This window comes from Calonectris borealis, chromosome 14 (genome assembly GCF_964195595.1).
Source record: "Calonectris borealis chromosome 14, bCalBor7.hap1.2, whole genome shotgun sequence".
In the NCBI taxonomy this organism is placed as follows: Eukaryota; Metazoa; Chordata; class Aves; order Procellariiformes; family Procellariidae; genus Calonectris; species Calonectris borealis.
The window spans coordinates 4,116,659-4,131,413 of NC_134325.1; the positions used below are offsets into that span (position 1 = coordinate 4,116,659).

General features: G+C 40.0%; 1 protein-coding gene across 1 annotated transcript in view; it reads right to left on the minus strand.

Moving 5' to 3' along the window:
• Positions 1-14,755, minus strand: part of TRPM5 (transient receptor potential cation channel subfamily M member 5) — a 39,712-nt gene that overhangs the window by 21,225 nt on the left and 3,732 nt on the right. Inside the window, exons 4-11 of the mRNA XM_075163021.1 lie at positions 11,914-12,094; positions 9,387-9,451; positions 7,335-7,526; positions 5,940-6,042; positions 5,100-5,218; positions 4,137-4,484; positions 1,572-1,703; positions 301-424 (exon numbers count right to left, since the gene is read on the minus strand). Of these exons, the coding sequence (XP_075019122.1) occupies positions 301-424; positions 1,572-1,703; positions 4,137-4,484; positions 5,100-5,218; positions 5,940-6,042; positions 7,335-7,526; positions 9,387-9,451; positions 11,914-12,094 (1,264 nt within the window). The remainder of the gene's footprint in view (positions 1-300; positions 425-1,571; positions 1,704-4,136; positions 4,485-5,099; positions 5,219-5,939; positions 6,043-7,334; positions 7,527-9,386; positions 9,452-11,913; positions 12,095-14,755) is intronic.

A 14,755-nucleotide genomic window follows, 5' to 3' on the forward strand; every position in this document is an offset into this window, starting at 1 on the left:
CACTGTAACACACCTTGTACTAAGACCAGACACTGAAAATACCAACATGCAGCAGGAGAGTAATTTCTTCTACGCATCCCAGGGGCCAGTCTTGGAACACTGATTTTTCCAAAATGATTGGTTTTTAAGTCCTCCTTCTGTGGTATTTGAATGTTTGGGACTGCCTGTGCTGCAAGGCTGTTAAATTATTCACGACAGTTGACCTTTTACAACTGAAACAGTACTTTTTTCACTTGCTTGCCTTCCAATGGCAGTTACTTCTTAAATTTTTGATGCTGTCAGAAAGATGCCGTTACTTACCAACAGCGAGCTGCTCATACTTGGCCTCTTTCATTATACGTGCTACTTCGGTCTCTGTCTCTAGGCGGGACATCTCTTTAAGGATCTTGCAGGCTGCCAGAGCTGAAGCTACACCTTCCTGACCCTGTAGAATTGAAAGGGATGCTGCTGTTACCATACACTGGGGGGCATTTCTGAACCGGGGAGACTTCACTAAGGAATGCATCTAACAAACAAACAAACAAAAAGAAAATTTCATGCATGCCTCCCCTTTGAAGAATCTTCCCTCAAATACAGACTTGACAGTCCAAAATGTCGACCGAAATTACAGTTTGGGTGATATTTGATAATTGAAACCCACATATTGGTAGTTCTTGTGCCTTATAAGGCTGGAGACTTCTGGGTTTAATTGACCTTAGGGTCTGGGGTAGCAGTCAAAGACTGAAAGGAGAAGAATGCATTATGGAAATAGAGCAAAACAGTCTCACAGTGCCAAGATACCTCGAACGAGGCTGTGCTGAGACCCTGCATAAGGAGGTATGGGAAAGGAGGGAGCACAGCTGGCAGAGGCACAACAGAGACACACAGCAGAGAAACGTGCCTTCTGGTAACAGGGCTCCACAAACACAAGGCCCTGCAAGGTGCAGATGTGTCTGCATGCACACGCTCACTGGGTGAAGAGCTGTGCTGCACTTTGTCCCTCCCTGTGACTCCCCCCGGGGCCAGATGCAGCCGTCTGGAAGCTCAGGGATGGAGCCTGATAGCTGCGTTTGCCTCTGTGGGGGGAGGGAAGCTATGGCATTGCACTCCAGATGCACGAGACAGGGCCTCGGTTGTGGAGGATTGTAAAACAGGAGCCAATTATGCCAGCTTGAAGCTCAGCGTTTGAGAGTGTGATGCTGTTGTTCCCTACGCATACAACACGTAAGCTAAAGATGCTCGATTGCACCATCTTCCCCCTCGATCATGCTAGAACCCAAACAATTGACCTATTGTAGAAGGAACAAAACCTGAGACTGAGAGTGGTGCGTCGTCCGCAGCAAGGAAGAGGAGGGCCAACTCTGAGCTGAACTTCATCAGCAGTGTTTCAGGCTGTGCTGATTTACACCTGCTCCTGCTCAGCCCCCCCGGCCCCTGCTGGCATGAGCCACTCGGAGATGGAAGGCCCTATAAATGCCACATTTTAGAAACAAACCTATCTGTCATCTGAGCTGCAAGGCTGAGCAAAAAACATCTCATATACTTGAAACATGCCAATATTTCACCCGAAGCACCTACAGCTCAAAGCTTACCATAGCCCAGAAATAGTTTGCCATCTTGTGCCGGTTTTGAAGTACTGCCCATACAAACAAATCCCTCCAAGGATTTTCACTTTTCTGGTTCATATCCAAGAGTCCAGGTAATTGCTTTGTATTCATTTTATCCTGAAATATGGTTGTAGAAATTAAAACCTGCTTTGCAGTCTTATTCCATGCAAATGACATGATCTAAGCTGTTCTTGGCCTTGCCAGCTACTTCATATTCTTTTGATTTTTCTTTTCTGTAGGACTGAGAGGTAATTAGTTTATTCTGCATGGAATCAAAGGACCCTTGTGTCCCCGATATAACTCAATATGTGTGAGAACGTTCTGGATGAAACTGTGGCTCCATTGAAGTCAATGGTAAAGCTCTCATTGACTTTATTAAGGCCAGGGTTTCACCGCTGGTGTGTAATATCATACAAGACAAACCTGTGATTAACTAATCTGAGCTTGCCTTCAGTTATATTGGGTTCTGCTCAACTGCCACAGAGGACATGGCTTCAGAGAAAAGGGAACAAAAGGCATTTTATTTCAACAGAAATATATCTCGCCAAGGCCCCGTACAGGAACAAGAATAGAATACGTCAATTAGAGTAGACTTTTTAGTCTTTTCTTTGAGAAACCTCTCCCTCATGCAGGGAGTATTTTAAGTAGAACACTGCTTATTCCTTTAGCATTTGATAAAATACTCTCCACAGGAAGTATGGCAACTTAGGTCAATTTCTGAGTTTTAAGTATATTTAAAAACTGCCTTTATATCTATTGTGTTAATCATAAGCAGCCAGAGTGGATTTTTTTTTTAATAAAACAAGATTTTGTAAGGATATATTTTTTAATCACTGAAACTATGGGATTCTGTGGAAATTTATTTTCATGGCATTTTTTGGAGGGGTTGGTATTTTTTTTTTTTCTTCAGGGTGTAGTGAGCTGTTTAATCAATGGAATTGCATTGAAAACCTTACAGGAGACAAAGATATCCCAAAAGTCTCATCAGTCTTTGTAACCACTAGTTCCCAACTTCAAATAAGACAGACAATTTAGTAGCAGTGACACTGATATCCCAGTACAGTGATGCTCTCTCTGTTTCCAATGATAATGGGATTAAGCCTCTTGCTCCGCCGTGGGAAAAAGCTTTTAAAAGAAAAAAGCTAGTAGGCAGCATGATCTGGTATCTGAATTGGGCCTTTTTTACAGCACTTGGCTTTAGCTCACTTACAGCCAAATCCGACAAAAGTAAGTGAGATTTTGGGGGCAAATTTCTGTAAAATTTTTAAGTCTGGAGTCTGCTTAATGACTTCAAAGGTATTGCCCCAAATTGTCTGTCCTTGTGAACAAAGAAATCCTGACTAGATTCAAACTTAGCTTTTCATACTACTAATTAATTTAGCTAGGCTTTATCAAAGCAAAACCCATTGAAGCTCGAGTGAGAATTTTTTTTTTTAATTTATTTTTTAGTTTAAACAGTTTTAAGATGAAACTAGAACTTGACAAATATCAAAAGGTTTAATTGTTTGGTTTGTCTAAAACTATGATTTTAATGAAATTTCTCTATACCTCTCTGTTTTGAAATCATGTGTCCAAACTTATTTCCAATGCTTTTGCAAGATCTTTGGTACTTATGAGTTTCAATGTTAAATACACTGTAAAAATGCAAAAATGATGATATATCTATTGCACAATTGTGGACAGTGCAGTATAGACATTCCGCAGTTGTACCCATCACCTTACCCTTGTCATGTGTTGGCCAGAGTGCTTGCCAGGGCCACTTCACACAATTGTTCTTATTTCTTGCTGTGTGTCGTGTCACTCAATAACAAGACTATAATGATCTAAAGGCAAATATCATGTACTGCACATGATTGAATATCCAATCTACTCCTACCCAGTATAAATCTGGGAATAGTTTTTCATACAAAGATTACTGTTTTCAGACCTGGGATTGAAAATGGCCATTGCCTGCTTGTGTTTCTCACAGGAAATATTGTGTTTCAAGGACTTCTGCTTGAAGTTCTGCATGAGAAATGCAGACTGCTATTTTTATGTCTAATTACTCCTTAGTAAATGTAAATCTATCTCTTCATATTCCCCATATATCTTTCATTGAATCTGTTCTTATGCATGTGAGGCTAGTAAGATCAACAAACTGTTCTCCATGTGCAAGGTGCTAGAATGAGGAATGGTCTGTGGAAGTTGCGCTAGAAGAACGTGAGATACAGGGGCCTCTGCAGATCCTGGAACAGAGGCCATACCTTAGCCCTAGTTCAAGGTACAGTAAAACCTTGCATAAAACTTCACATGCAGAGGGGGAGAAAGAGGAATCGCAACCAGTCTATCTTAGAAATTCCTTTCTTTTCCTGTTTAATTTTGAAATTAAAAAGATCAAACCATTTTAGCTGTAATAATAATGAGCTGAAAAAAGGAATGAGAAACTGAAATGACTGTTTTTCTCATCTTCCCTTTCCTTCCCTGCCCCACCCCGAAAGGCTAGACCTAGTTAAAATTTTTCAAATTCTAAATTGGAGGGGAGTGGGACTATGATGGAAAGTAGTAACTCACAGATTTTTTCTTGCTTTCATGTCTGAGGTCTTGATAGAAATCTTTGCATGCATCATGGAGAAAATCCTTGAGAACTCTAGAGACCTCATTGAGAGTGAAGAGTGGGCAGATCTCCTGCTCCTTATGCTGTTGACTAGTGAGCCCTGCCAAGGTCAGCTTCCTTTCTTCATGTTTCTTCAGTAGAAGTTCATAGAGGAGACATTTCTGAGAAATGGAACAGTAGAGTCTCTGCAGACGACTATACGTCAGGAATTCGGGTATGTTAGCCCCATTGTCAATAAATAATTTTACGAATTCTGGTTTGTCATTGACCAGAGCATCCATCATCACTTCCTCCAGGTCACGGGACTAGATTGATGAAGGGAAAAAAAAAAAAGGAAGTTTTTGGGGTTAATCAGGGATGGATGAGGAGGGAGGTAAGATTTAACATGAGGACATGCACAGTTTGTCTTCCACCAGGTCAGCAGCAGGTACAATGAGAAAGAGAGGTAGAACTCTCTTCATTTCTGTGTGACAAAATGTCTGTATAAGCATTAATGTGAAAACATCAACACAAATAGCATGCTGTAGGAGTTGTGGTTATGTTAGGTACCCACTGCACTGGGTATTTATACTGCAGTTGGAAACAATTACGTTCTTCCTACCATCTTCTAACAGCAATATCTGCATGCTTCTTTTGCTTTGTAAGCTCAGGTTTGCTTGCTTTAAAGGTCTGTCCCTTTAAAGGTCTTGCCCCTAAAGAGCTCAAGCAAGAAACTGTGACCACTGAATTATTCCTCTACCTTTAGCCGTTATCATATAGGGGACCAGAAAGACAAACAGCCTAAGGAAGCATACTACTACTGCCCAATCTCTTAGTGGAGAATGCAGGTCGTGTCAAAAAGCCTTCTATCAGGATGTTTCAGTGTCCTGTACACATTGGATTATACACCAATTGTCTTCTAAGGCAATAAAACCCAGTACCTTCCACTCCACGTCACCATTGAATATTTCACTTTTAGCGATGTCCACTCTATTCCAGGCCACTGCCAGCTTCAGTTCATCCAGATATTCCTGAGCCTCCTGACTGTGGCTTTTACAGGCTGGCAAAAATAGAAAATGCAGATAAACTCAATACTTCACACTTGTTATGTTTAATTAAATATAGTATTGGTAAGTTGATTAGCAATACAAGTTCTCCTTCAGCTATCACAGATCTGTGGGTTGCTTAACCAGGAACCCTTCATAGCTTTTTTCCCCTAACTTAAGAAATATTAATATTAAAAAATATTAATTTTTGCTAGCTGAATTCTCTATTAAAACATTAAGTTCAAATGTCTGTAGGATTTTAAGAGGGAAACAATTAAGTTAACACAAACTGAAATGGGTGGCAGAGCAAGTAATGTCTTCTTTCAGAAGATACAGTGAAGATTTCTTATAGGAGAAATGGATTGTTTCTGGAACCAAGGCAGTTCAGGTCTACTTGTGGATTTATGTATTTAAAAGGCTTGTAATTATAATTGAACTGCTCCAGTATATTTCAGTTCTTCTATAATCTCTACTACTAAGAGAAGCAAATAGTGAAATAGTACTATACAATATCATGAGATTAAGAAGCAAACACTAGTTTAAAGCAAGGTTACAAGAGCTATGGTAACTGCCACAGTTAATTTGTCAATAAGCAAACGGAAGAACTCTGCATCAAAAATGAAATCTGATCCAATAGCCAACTGAACTTGCTCTGGACAAGAATGAAATACGTTTACGGCATAGAAGTCATCAAATAGGACAAGTATTACACCATGCCGTGTTTATTGTTCTTACCTTTTACTAAAGCTTTTAAAATGACTGTGTCTAGTTCTTCTGAACCATCTTGCTCAAAGTTGTGCAGAGTTAGAAGATGTTCGTGTGAAATAATGTTCTGAATCTATTGGGAGTTGAAACAAAAATCATTTTACACATTGTCCTACTGCTATATATTAATGCCTAAGAGCCCAGTGGAGATCACCTATACAGTATTTCCCAAAAACTTATGTTCTAATTGTAATGCTGAGGTTTGGCAAGAAAACAAACATTATTCGTTTCCCATATATAAATAAGCCCTAAGGCAAGGAGGGAGTTATTTTTCCAAAATCACCTAGCAGGATAGGAGGAACAGAACTTGGATGTCCTGAGAGCCAGAGCAGTACTTTAATTAAAAGATCCTTCTTAACTCACATTCTTATTTGACTCAGTCATGCTGTGGCCAGCATACCACTAGTTTTGTTTTACCTTTTCCTGCTTTGACATTTAAGTTTTGCTCACAGAGTTGTTTATTTAAAAGCATATCTTCTGTGAGTAAAAGTCATCAAATATTGATATATACAGTACTCTTTTCTTTTGGTTTTCTATTTTTAAAGGTTTTTTTCTCACAGTGCAGCTGCACCAAGACTTTGTGAGCATCTGGCACTATTGCTTCTAGATGCCCTTCCATCCCCTTGTGATAGTGATCTGGCAAAGTTCTCCCTAATGGAATTAATATGTGGAACTTTTAAAGCTAAGGATTATGGCAGGGACTGCAAAGAATAAGGAGTGGGTCAGGTCGAGTGGACTTGGTTTATCTCAGAGGCACACAGTGCTCTTCAATCTTCACACACAGACAATCTCAAAGTGTATTTTTGTTTCTTAAACACTTATGCATAGTTGTTTAAGACCGTCAAGTGTGCCTCAAGACAAAGAGTAAGGAAAATCTGTGAATCTGTTTTGTCTTTTTTAAGAACACACATAACTGACAATAGATATAATAATTTCTAAATGCCTTTCATTCTTTTTAATTTATTCATGCCTATCCACAATTAGGTTTCCATTTAACAGCTGTAGATCATGAATTAGGTTTCTTCTGTCACAGCTGCACAAGCTCCACAGCTGTGAAGTATAAATAATGCTTCATGTCCTCCAGAAGGACTGTGTGGTTCCTGGGTGCTGGCTGTTACTTGAGGAAATAATTGAGGAAGGACAGAGCCGTAAGTGTTCAGCTGAATCACTAGGACAAAGTAGTTTGTATGATCAACTGAGCACTTGATTTTAATGCAAAGTTATGACACTAGTGTCAGAGCACTGGAGTACCCAAAACTTCTGCGCAGCTTCTTCAAACCTGTACTGAATGGACTACTGAAGCTAGAAATGGTAGGAGAGAGCTTGTGAACATGATGCATGTAATTATCAAATATATGAGCTCACTGTTGCTGTCCATTGGAGAATGTCCTTCCACAAGAAGCTTTCTGCAGGAAATTTCTCCTTAAATTGCTTTTCAACAGCTTCTGGCATGATAAGCTGCGGGTCATTCATGAATGCAGCTAAGATGTCAGCTGTACCTCCAGACCCTGCTAAGATAAGCCAGGGAGCAGAATTTTCCAAACCGCTGCAAATTCTCTGTAGTTTAAAAAGTACATTTTTAGAATTCATAGATGGAAAGAAAATCTTATTCAAAAGAAGGATTTCTTGCAAACTAGGAATAAATACGTACCTAAACCAGATTCACTATGGAGTCAGTCCAGACTCCTCTAAGCTATTAGGATTTTTCTGATTCTGTAGCAGGTTGTCCATGTATAGGCCCCTGACTACTTTTCATGACACATCTGCTGAGTAGCTAAGCAACGTGATTTAGACAAACAGTGCATAAAACTTCTTTGTCCCTGACTTCCCCCCACCACCGCCTTCCCCCTCCCACCCCCCCAGTTTGTGTTTCAGCATAGTCAAGTGCAATAGGAGCACTATACAGAAATTCTCAGCAGGCTGTTCTGGCTGCTAAACCTGGCAATATGTTCTGAAAATCAGGAATTTCCCTGTGGGAATACAACATTGGGCCACAGGAAAAAAACACTAGAGCATAGCAACTACAAGAGTTAAATGCTGATAATTGTGTTACTTGTGCAATTACAATGAGTCAGGCAGGTTGTTGAGAGAGGAAGGCAGAGACCATGGCATCATAATTGCAACAATGACTATTTGCTGCCCATCTATTTCTTACTCTGGAGTTGTGCAAGAAGCTAATGAGACTCTAAGAATCCAACTATTGATTTGCTTGTTGCGTAGTGTTTGTATTTTTAGTTTAGTTTATTTTTTTTTTAGCAACTGTTGTAGTCCTTGGTGTGTATTATCCAATTTGTATTTAAGAAATTGATATTCTAAAAAAGCACAATCTGTTATCCATTCTCAGCACATGTAAGTTTAGGGCAGCTCCAGCCAGTCACCTTTGGTCTCCAAGTCACTTTGTTCTTTAAAACTTTGAAAAGAGGATTTATAGGTTGTGCTATGTGATTTTTCAACACCCAAGATGTAGAAAACACTGCCATATTTAGCTTCTAGAAGAAAAGCTCAAGAGTTGACATAATCCTAGTTTAAACAGCGAGATTTCAAATACCAGTGTGTATTTTAGTCCAGCTGACAAAGTTATGACAAGATACAGGGACTGGAAACTGAAACGTCACCAGAAATGAGTCATTATTCTGAAAGAGGTTACCAGCTTGTGTGGCAGAGTCTCAACACTTGGAAATTTTAGATTATGGTTAAATGTCTCTCTAAAGATACTGTAGAGTGTTCCTTTTCATCTGAGAGTATTATTAAAAAAATGCCATGTGGACATACAGGCTGCTACAAAGCAGCAAACTATCAGTAGAAGTAGAATAGAAATCAAAGAGTATTTCCTAGTTAACAGGTTCTTTAAGTTTCTACTCAGGAAAAAATCAAAACTGATCCTTTGCTGAAGAAGATACAGGATTGTTAGCAGACAACTCTCCAGTCTTCTATCCTACAATGTATTTTTGCTCAGTGGAACTAGGACACTATAGTTTTAAATGGCATATCTAGCAAACCTGGTCTTGTACTTCCTCTGAGCTCTGTGACAGAGACAGTGGTCTCACTGTTGCTGGACAGCACTGAATGATTAATCTTTTTTTGTATGTGATCTCGAGCAATAGCACAGTATTTCTGTTTCGCTAGCTTTGGAGCTGGCTTCTGTGGGTTTGTTTTGGTTTTGGATTCCTTCTTCCCAATGTACAAGCTGGCAATGGAAGCTTTAGTGATCAGCTGGTGCCTATTCAAAAGGAAGTATTTTTCCCAGGCAATACTGGCAAATTTAATATTAACAGAATTCATTTCTTAATGGTGTGTAGATACGAATTTTGACTTTAGGTAAAGTGCTAATACATGTATTTGTCATCCAACCAAATTTTCCATTAATTACTTAGCATTACTTAATTTATTTTTCTGAAGTTGCCAACAGCTTCTTACCTCAAGTGTGCCTGGTCCTCCATTTATCAGTAAGCAAAGCACAGGGATCTCAATGCTACCTGTTCCTGTGAAATAGATGGTTTAATTTTCAAAAAGTAACAGCTTTCACAACACTGTTGTGTTCTTGCCGACCCCTTGAAAATACTTCTCCTGTTATGTGCTGTTTTGGTACCTACCAGGACGTGAGCCTGCAGAAGGCAGGCAATTGCAGAAGCAAGTGGCAGAGGAAGAGAATAACACTGGGACCTAGCAGATAGAGTCCTAGTCTAAGATTCAGGACGAAGGCACCTTTGGCTCGGACGTCTTGCGTGATGCCTGGCAAGCAGTCCAGTCTGTTCTCACCTTATTACACCTCCGCTGCAAAATAGGGATATTGGCACTTCCGTATGTCATAGCACTGTTGACTTTTTAAGTTACTTATTTACTGCAAAGTGATCAGATAGTGGAGTAATGGAGCTGCATTAGGGTGCAAGACAAGATTGTTAGGTTTTCAGAGAGGCAGCTACCATTATTTATATTAAGATACAGTTAGAAGTGACAAGCTGTCAGTTTGTCCCAAGTTTTATGCATGTGCTTAGCATGTGCAGGAAAGTGTAGTGGAATCCGGGAGAAAAGCCTGATAAAAGGAGGATTTAAGACTATGAAGAGGCTGACTATGTAGACCAGCGAGGGTGAGAAGAGTCAGATATGAGTTGATAGGAGCCATATACTCTTTATTACTCTTAACATCTTAAAATTTCATTCAGCACAGTCTAATGTGGTGATTATTAATAACATAAACTTATGCATTTAAAAGAAATGCTAATGAAATATTTAACAGGTCACGGTTGCAGGGGAAGAAACAATGTAGGCATCCCTATCCTTAGCCATCCTCCCTCAGGGGCCCGCTTATTTCTAGGTGGTTTATACTGTAAATGCTGTAATCCAAAGCTGACTATAGATTGGCCTAAAAGAGCTCAGTCAAAACAGTGGCATCATGAGATGAATGCCTCTTTCAGTTGGAAGATAAAAGGCATTTGGTTCAAACAATTTTTTGATGTTTCCCTTTGTAGGTCTCCCAGAGCAGTGTACAGATTGCCACTTACAGTTTGTTGGATCTGTTGTGGGATGACTACAGAGATAAGGTAGAACTGAGCTGCAGCCAGGACATGACAAGTAACTTCATTTGTTTTAGTGAGTGGCATAGCATTGCCATACCTCTATAAGGTGATGCTCTAGTTTGAAGAGTGACCTCTGTGACTACAGGTTCCTCAAGATATGTTTATGGCTTCTAAATCTATGGTAAATGAAGAATATTTGATAAAATTTAGCCCGAGGAGGGGCGGGGGGGCGAGGGGGAGGATTCTGACTTTATGCTGGGAAGGTGGGAAGTCCTTAACTGTAAAGAGTATTCAGCATATCAAAAACCTCCTCTGAATGACTTCTAGGTATTTTTTAAAATAGGGAAATTCTGCATGACCTTATTAAATTGTTTTACTTCAGTAAAGTCACATAGCTTTGTTCAGCTTGAATATAAATGAGCTTAAATGAACGACATTAGTTTTGTTTATAGAAGATATCACTGAATTCAGTATGTTCCAGTGAAATATTTGTCAAATGAATCAGCATTTTTTGACAGAAAATTGTTCCACTGAGATTTGTTCAATCAGATTTGGTTTGCAAGCAGAAAGAGGCTACTTTCTAATTCTCAGCACTGCAACCTCAGCCTACCATTACAGTCCACCTGTGGTCTTTCCTATCTGAGTCACTAGATAAGCATTCTTCGGGTGCGTTCATGCTGTCAGGTACATCTGTGCAACCATACTATGGGATATGTAATTGAATATTTCATTGATGCATACAAGTGTGAATAAGTGAGCTCTCCCTCTTGTTTCAGCTGTGCTAGCACTGCAGGTATTACAGAAGCAAAGGAAAGGTAAAAGTAACTTTATTAGCACTACAAGTGAATTTTTTCCACAAATAGCAGTAGGAGGGCTGCCCAATACTCAGTTCTCATTATAAACAAAGGTCACATAGATTTAGATGGGCATTAGATGCTATGTTGTTTACCCAAGATAAGATTTTATCCTGAAATAAATACGGCTTAAAATATTTCAGAGGGCTTTGGAACAAGTCTTTTCTTCCAGCGTGGGAGCAATTCAAGACCCTGTGTGCGAGAGGGGATAAAAGTATACAACAACGAACATCCATTTCTTAGAGCCACTGGTTAAGGCACTTAAAGCTGAATTTATTTTCCATTTGTTGTGTTTTAAGGCAATTTGAACTATGCTTTGAAGATCAGCTTTGAGCTATGTTTAAGGAGATGCAATAAAGCTCAGGATTTTTGGTTCAAAGAGCAGCTTTCTCAACTTCAGAAGTTACCTTAGTTCTGCTTCTTACATAATGACAAATGTGTTTACTTGATCTTGCCTATGTAGATGATTGCCCAGTTTGAGAATTGGGCTTGCCTTTGGTAAGGCCAGGGGCCCACAAGTATCACTGTAATATCAGTATTATTGAAATTAGCATGCCTATATAGTCTATTTACCACCGTATCCAGTACGCTGTTCTGAAATATGCTTTTCCAAGGTGAGACGTAGCTTAGTGGTTCCATCTGGCTCATCTGGTGTTATGTGATCCACAAAAATAAAATGGGAATGGTTGTGGTCCAGGGAGTACAGTGGGCCTTGGATATTATCATCTGATTGGTAGCGTACAAGACTTTCATTCTAGAGAGAGGAGGAGAGATGTTAGTGTTCTCTACAAAACACAATCCATGTTTTTATGTGCTTCATCTCCATTTTTGTGTTGTCTGCGCCATGACATAGCACACCACCTTTGAGACACTTGAATAGCCTCTTTGAAAAGGGCAGAGAAGGAGGCTGTATTCCTTCTGAAAGGTGCCAGATTTGACAGGACTGAAAGCTGAAGTCCCTGAAGTTTCTCTCTTGGGCTCTGCAAAATATAGTGACATTAGTCATCATCTCTGGAATGTAGGCATTCATTCAGAGGTTTTGGAAATGTTTGTTGGACAAATGGAAAGGGGCCGTGAGACCCAATAATTATGGATGGAGCTGTAATGTCTTGGAGGACTAAAATCTCAGCTGGTATAAACAGGGGTAAATCTGTTCATTTCAGTGGCTTTTTGTCCATGTTTAGCCCAGTAGATAAGTTAGCCTGCTATATGTCCATGTCAATTTAAATGCAGCTTTATTTAATTGACAGAGTTTTATATGAGGTCTTAATGGTTATTCTCAGTTTGGAAATTGCATTTCTAAAAGAGTGAGTGACAGGAAGACTTTAGAAAATGCAATCTTCTTATGTTTTATTTTGGGTGAGGGGTTGAAATTATTTATTAATGAATTTTTGCATAAAATCACTGGGTAAAACAGAACCCCTGTTATAGTCTTTTGTTCTAAGGATTGCGCTACATATGGTCTTCCATACACACACTTTTTCAAGCTCCCCTTACTTCCTTAATCAATCTTTCTTTCCCACTGTTGCACATCCACTTTGATATATCATTCCTAGCCGCAAGCCAGGCTGTAAATGCCTGGTTATTCTTCTTTTTCATCTTCGTAATCACTGTCCTGTTGCAAGTAAGCCAGATTAAAGCAGTTGTTTAAAATCTGCATTTCCTTCTATCATGCCTCTTTTCCAACTCCTGCAGCCTTTGAGTTAACGAACAAAACTCAGACTGTCAGCTTGGCTATAGTACCTGTATATTGCGTTTTCCTCCCACTAGTTTTGTGGACACAGACAGGTGTTAAAGCCTTTCTAGACGTAGCAGTGTAACTATGCAAGTAACCTAGTTGTCATTAAGGTATGGCAGAGAGATTTATGTTCTAGTTTTTCAGAGCCAGCTCTTATGCCGAGCCTTTCTTAATCTCAGCTTTTGGCAGTGTCTGCTGGGAAAAGCAGGTGCCCTGTTGAATCCTGGGGGAAGTCCAACCCAGGGGTTATCCAGGTTCTTCTCCACAGCCAAGGCTAAGGCTGACGTTGGAGAGGCATTGAATGTATCAGCAGGAGCTCGTAGCAGCACTACTAATGCATAAAAACATTAAGTAACCCAGAGGACGAGCTCCCTCACGCTGTGGGTAGAAGAGTTGAGCACACTGCATAGCGTGCCCCGAAGTGGCTTTCTGAAATGAAGCTGCATACAGTCAAACTGTAGAACAGAAATTTCCTTCAAAGCAAGGTGAAAAAGGCTATAATCAGGTATGTTCCTATGGCTTCTTCCCCTGTCAGCAGCTCTGGGAAGAGTAGGAATATCAGAGGCTGTTTCAGGAAAAAAAGCAGTAAATTTGCATGTCCTTCCCAAACAGCAAGTGCCACAAGTTTCTCTTACCTCCTTCTCTCTGTCTCATTTGTTGGGGAAAGCTTCTTGGGACAATTAATTTGCCTTTAAATTTTGTTTTGACAGAGGGCGTGCCTATATTCTGCTGCCATGTAACATTAAGACTACTCGCCAAAGATCTGGCCTTTGATTAGGACCCAGAGGAACAACAACCAATTGAAAAAGGCCCTCGGGGATTTTCCTATTTATTCTCTGGAAATGTGGAAGTGATCTTTCAATGATGTTTAAAGCATACCATTAACACAGAAGAGATGGGAGGGATCCACTGATTTCGGGCCTTGTTTTTCTCCTTGCTAGTGTGGATTGTTAGCTCTATTTTATTCAACAAGCTGCTAGTGTTAGTGCCAAGTATAAAGAGAACTGGGTTTAGATCAACATCCCTGTCTATATTTCCTTTGTCTTAAAGTTACTGACTAAAATCCAGAACATCTTTGGGTGGAAGCAGTGCCAGAAGTCATAGGGTCAGGAACGCTCTACACGAAATATTCCTTGACAAAGAATTCGGGCTTTAGTTAAGGGGGAGAAAATCTAATGCAATAAAAAGACCAGAGCACTTGTTTTGTAGCTGCTGGTTGGGAAAGATCCAGATGCATTTTGATCGCTTAGCCTGGGAAGGAGGTGAAATACTTAGTTTACATTTGCCAAAGCAACTTTCCTAAACAAAATTCACAAACAGAATGAACTGAATCCTTTCCTCTGAGGTCCTTTTGGACCAGTTCAGCCACACAAATAGGTTAGTCTTCCAGCTAAAGAGTTCCGCCTGGTAGAGCACACAGGTAGCTGTCCTTGGCAAAAAGGGTGGAAAAAGGGGAAGCCCAATGACAATGAAATGCTGATATGGTCCAACAGTCTCCCAGCTGCTAGCTGGTACTTGCTAGCTATCTGAGAGAAGAACTAGGTGCGAGTTTGTCATTTGTTTCTTAGCTTCTGCAGGAAAGTAACATAACACAGAGCAACAGTCATTCGTTGTCATTACACACCTACTTTACTGTTATAATATTCTGCTTAGGCCAGGCTGTATATCCAGTGACAA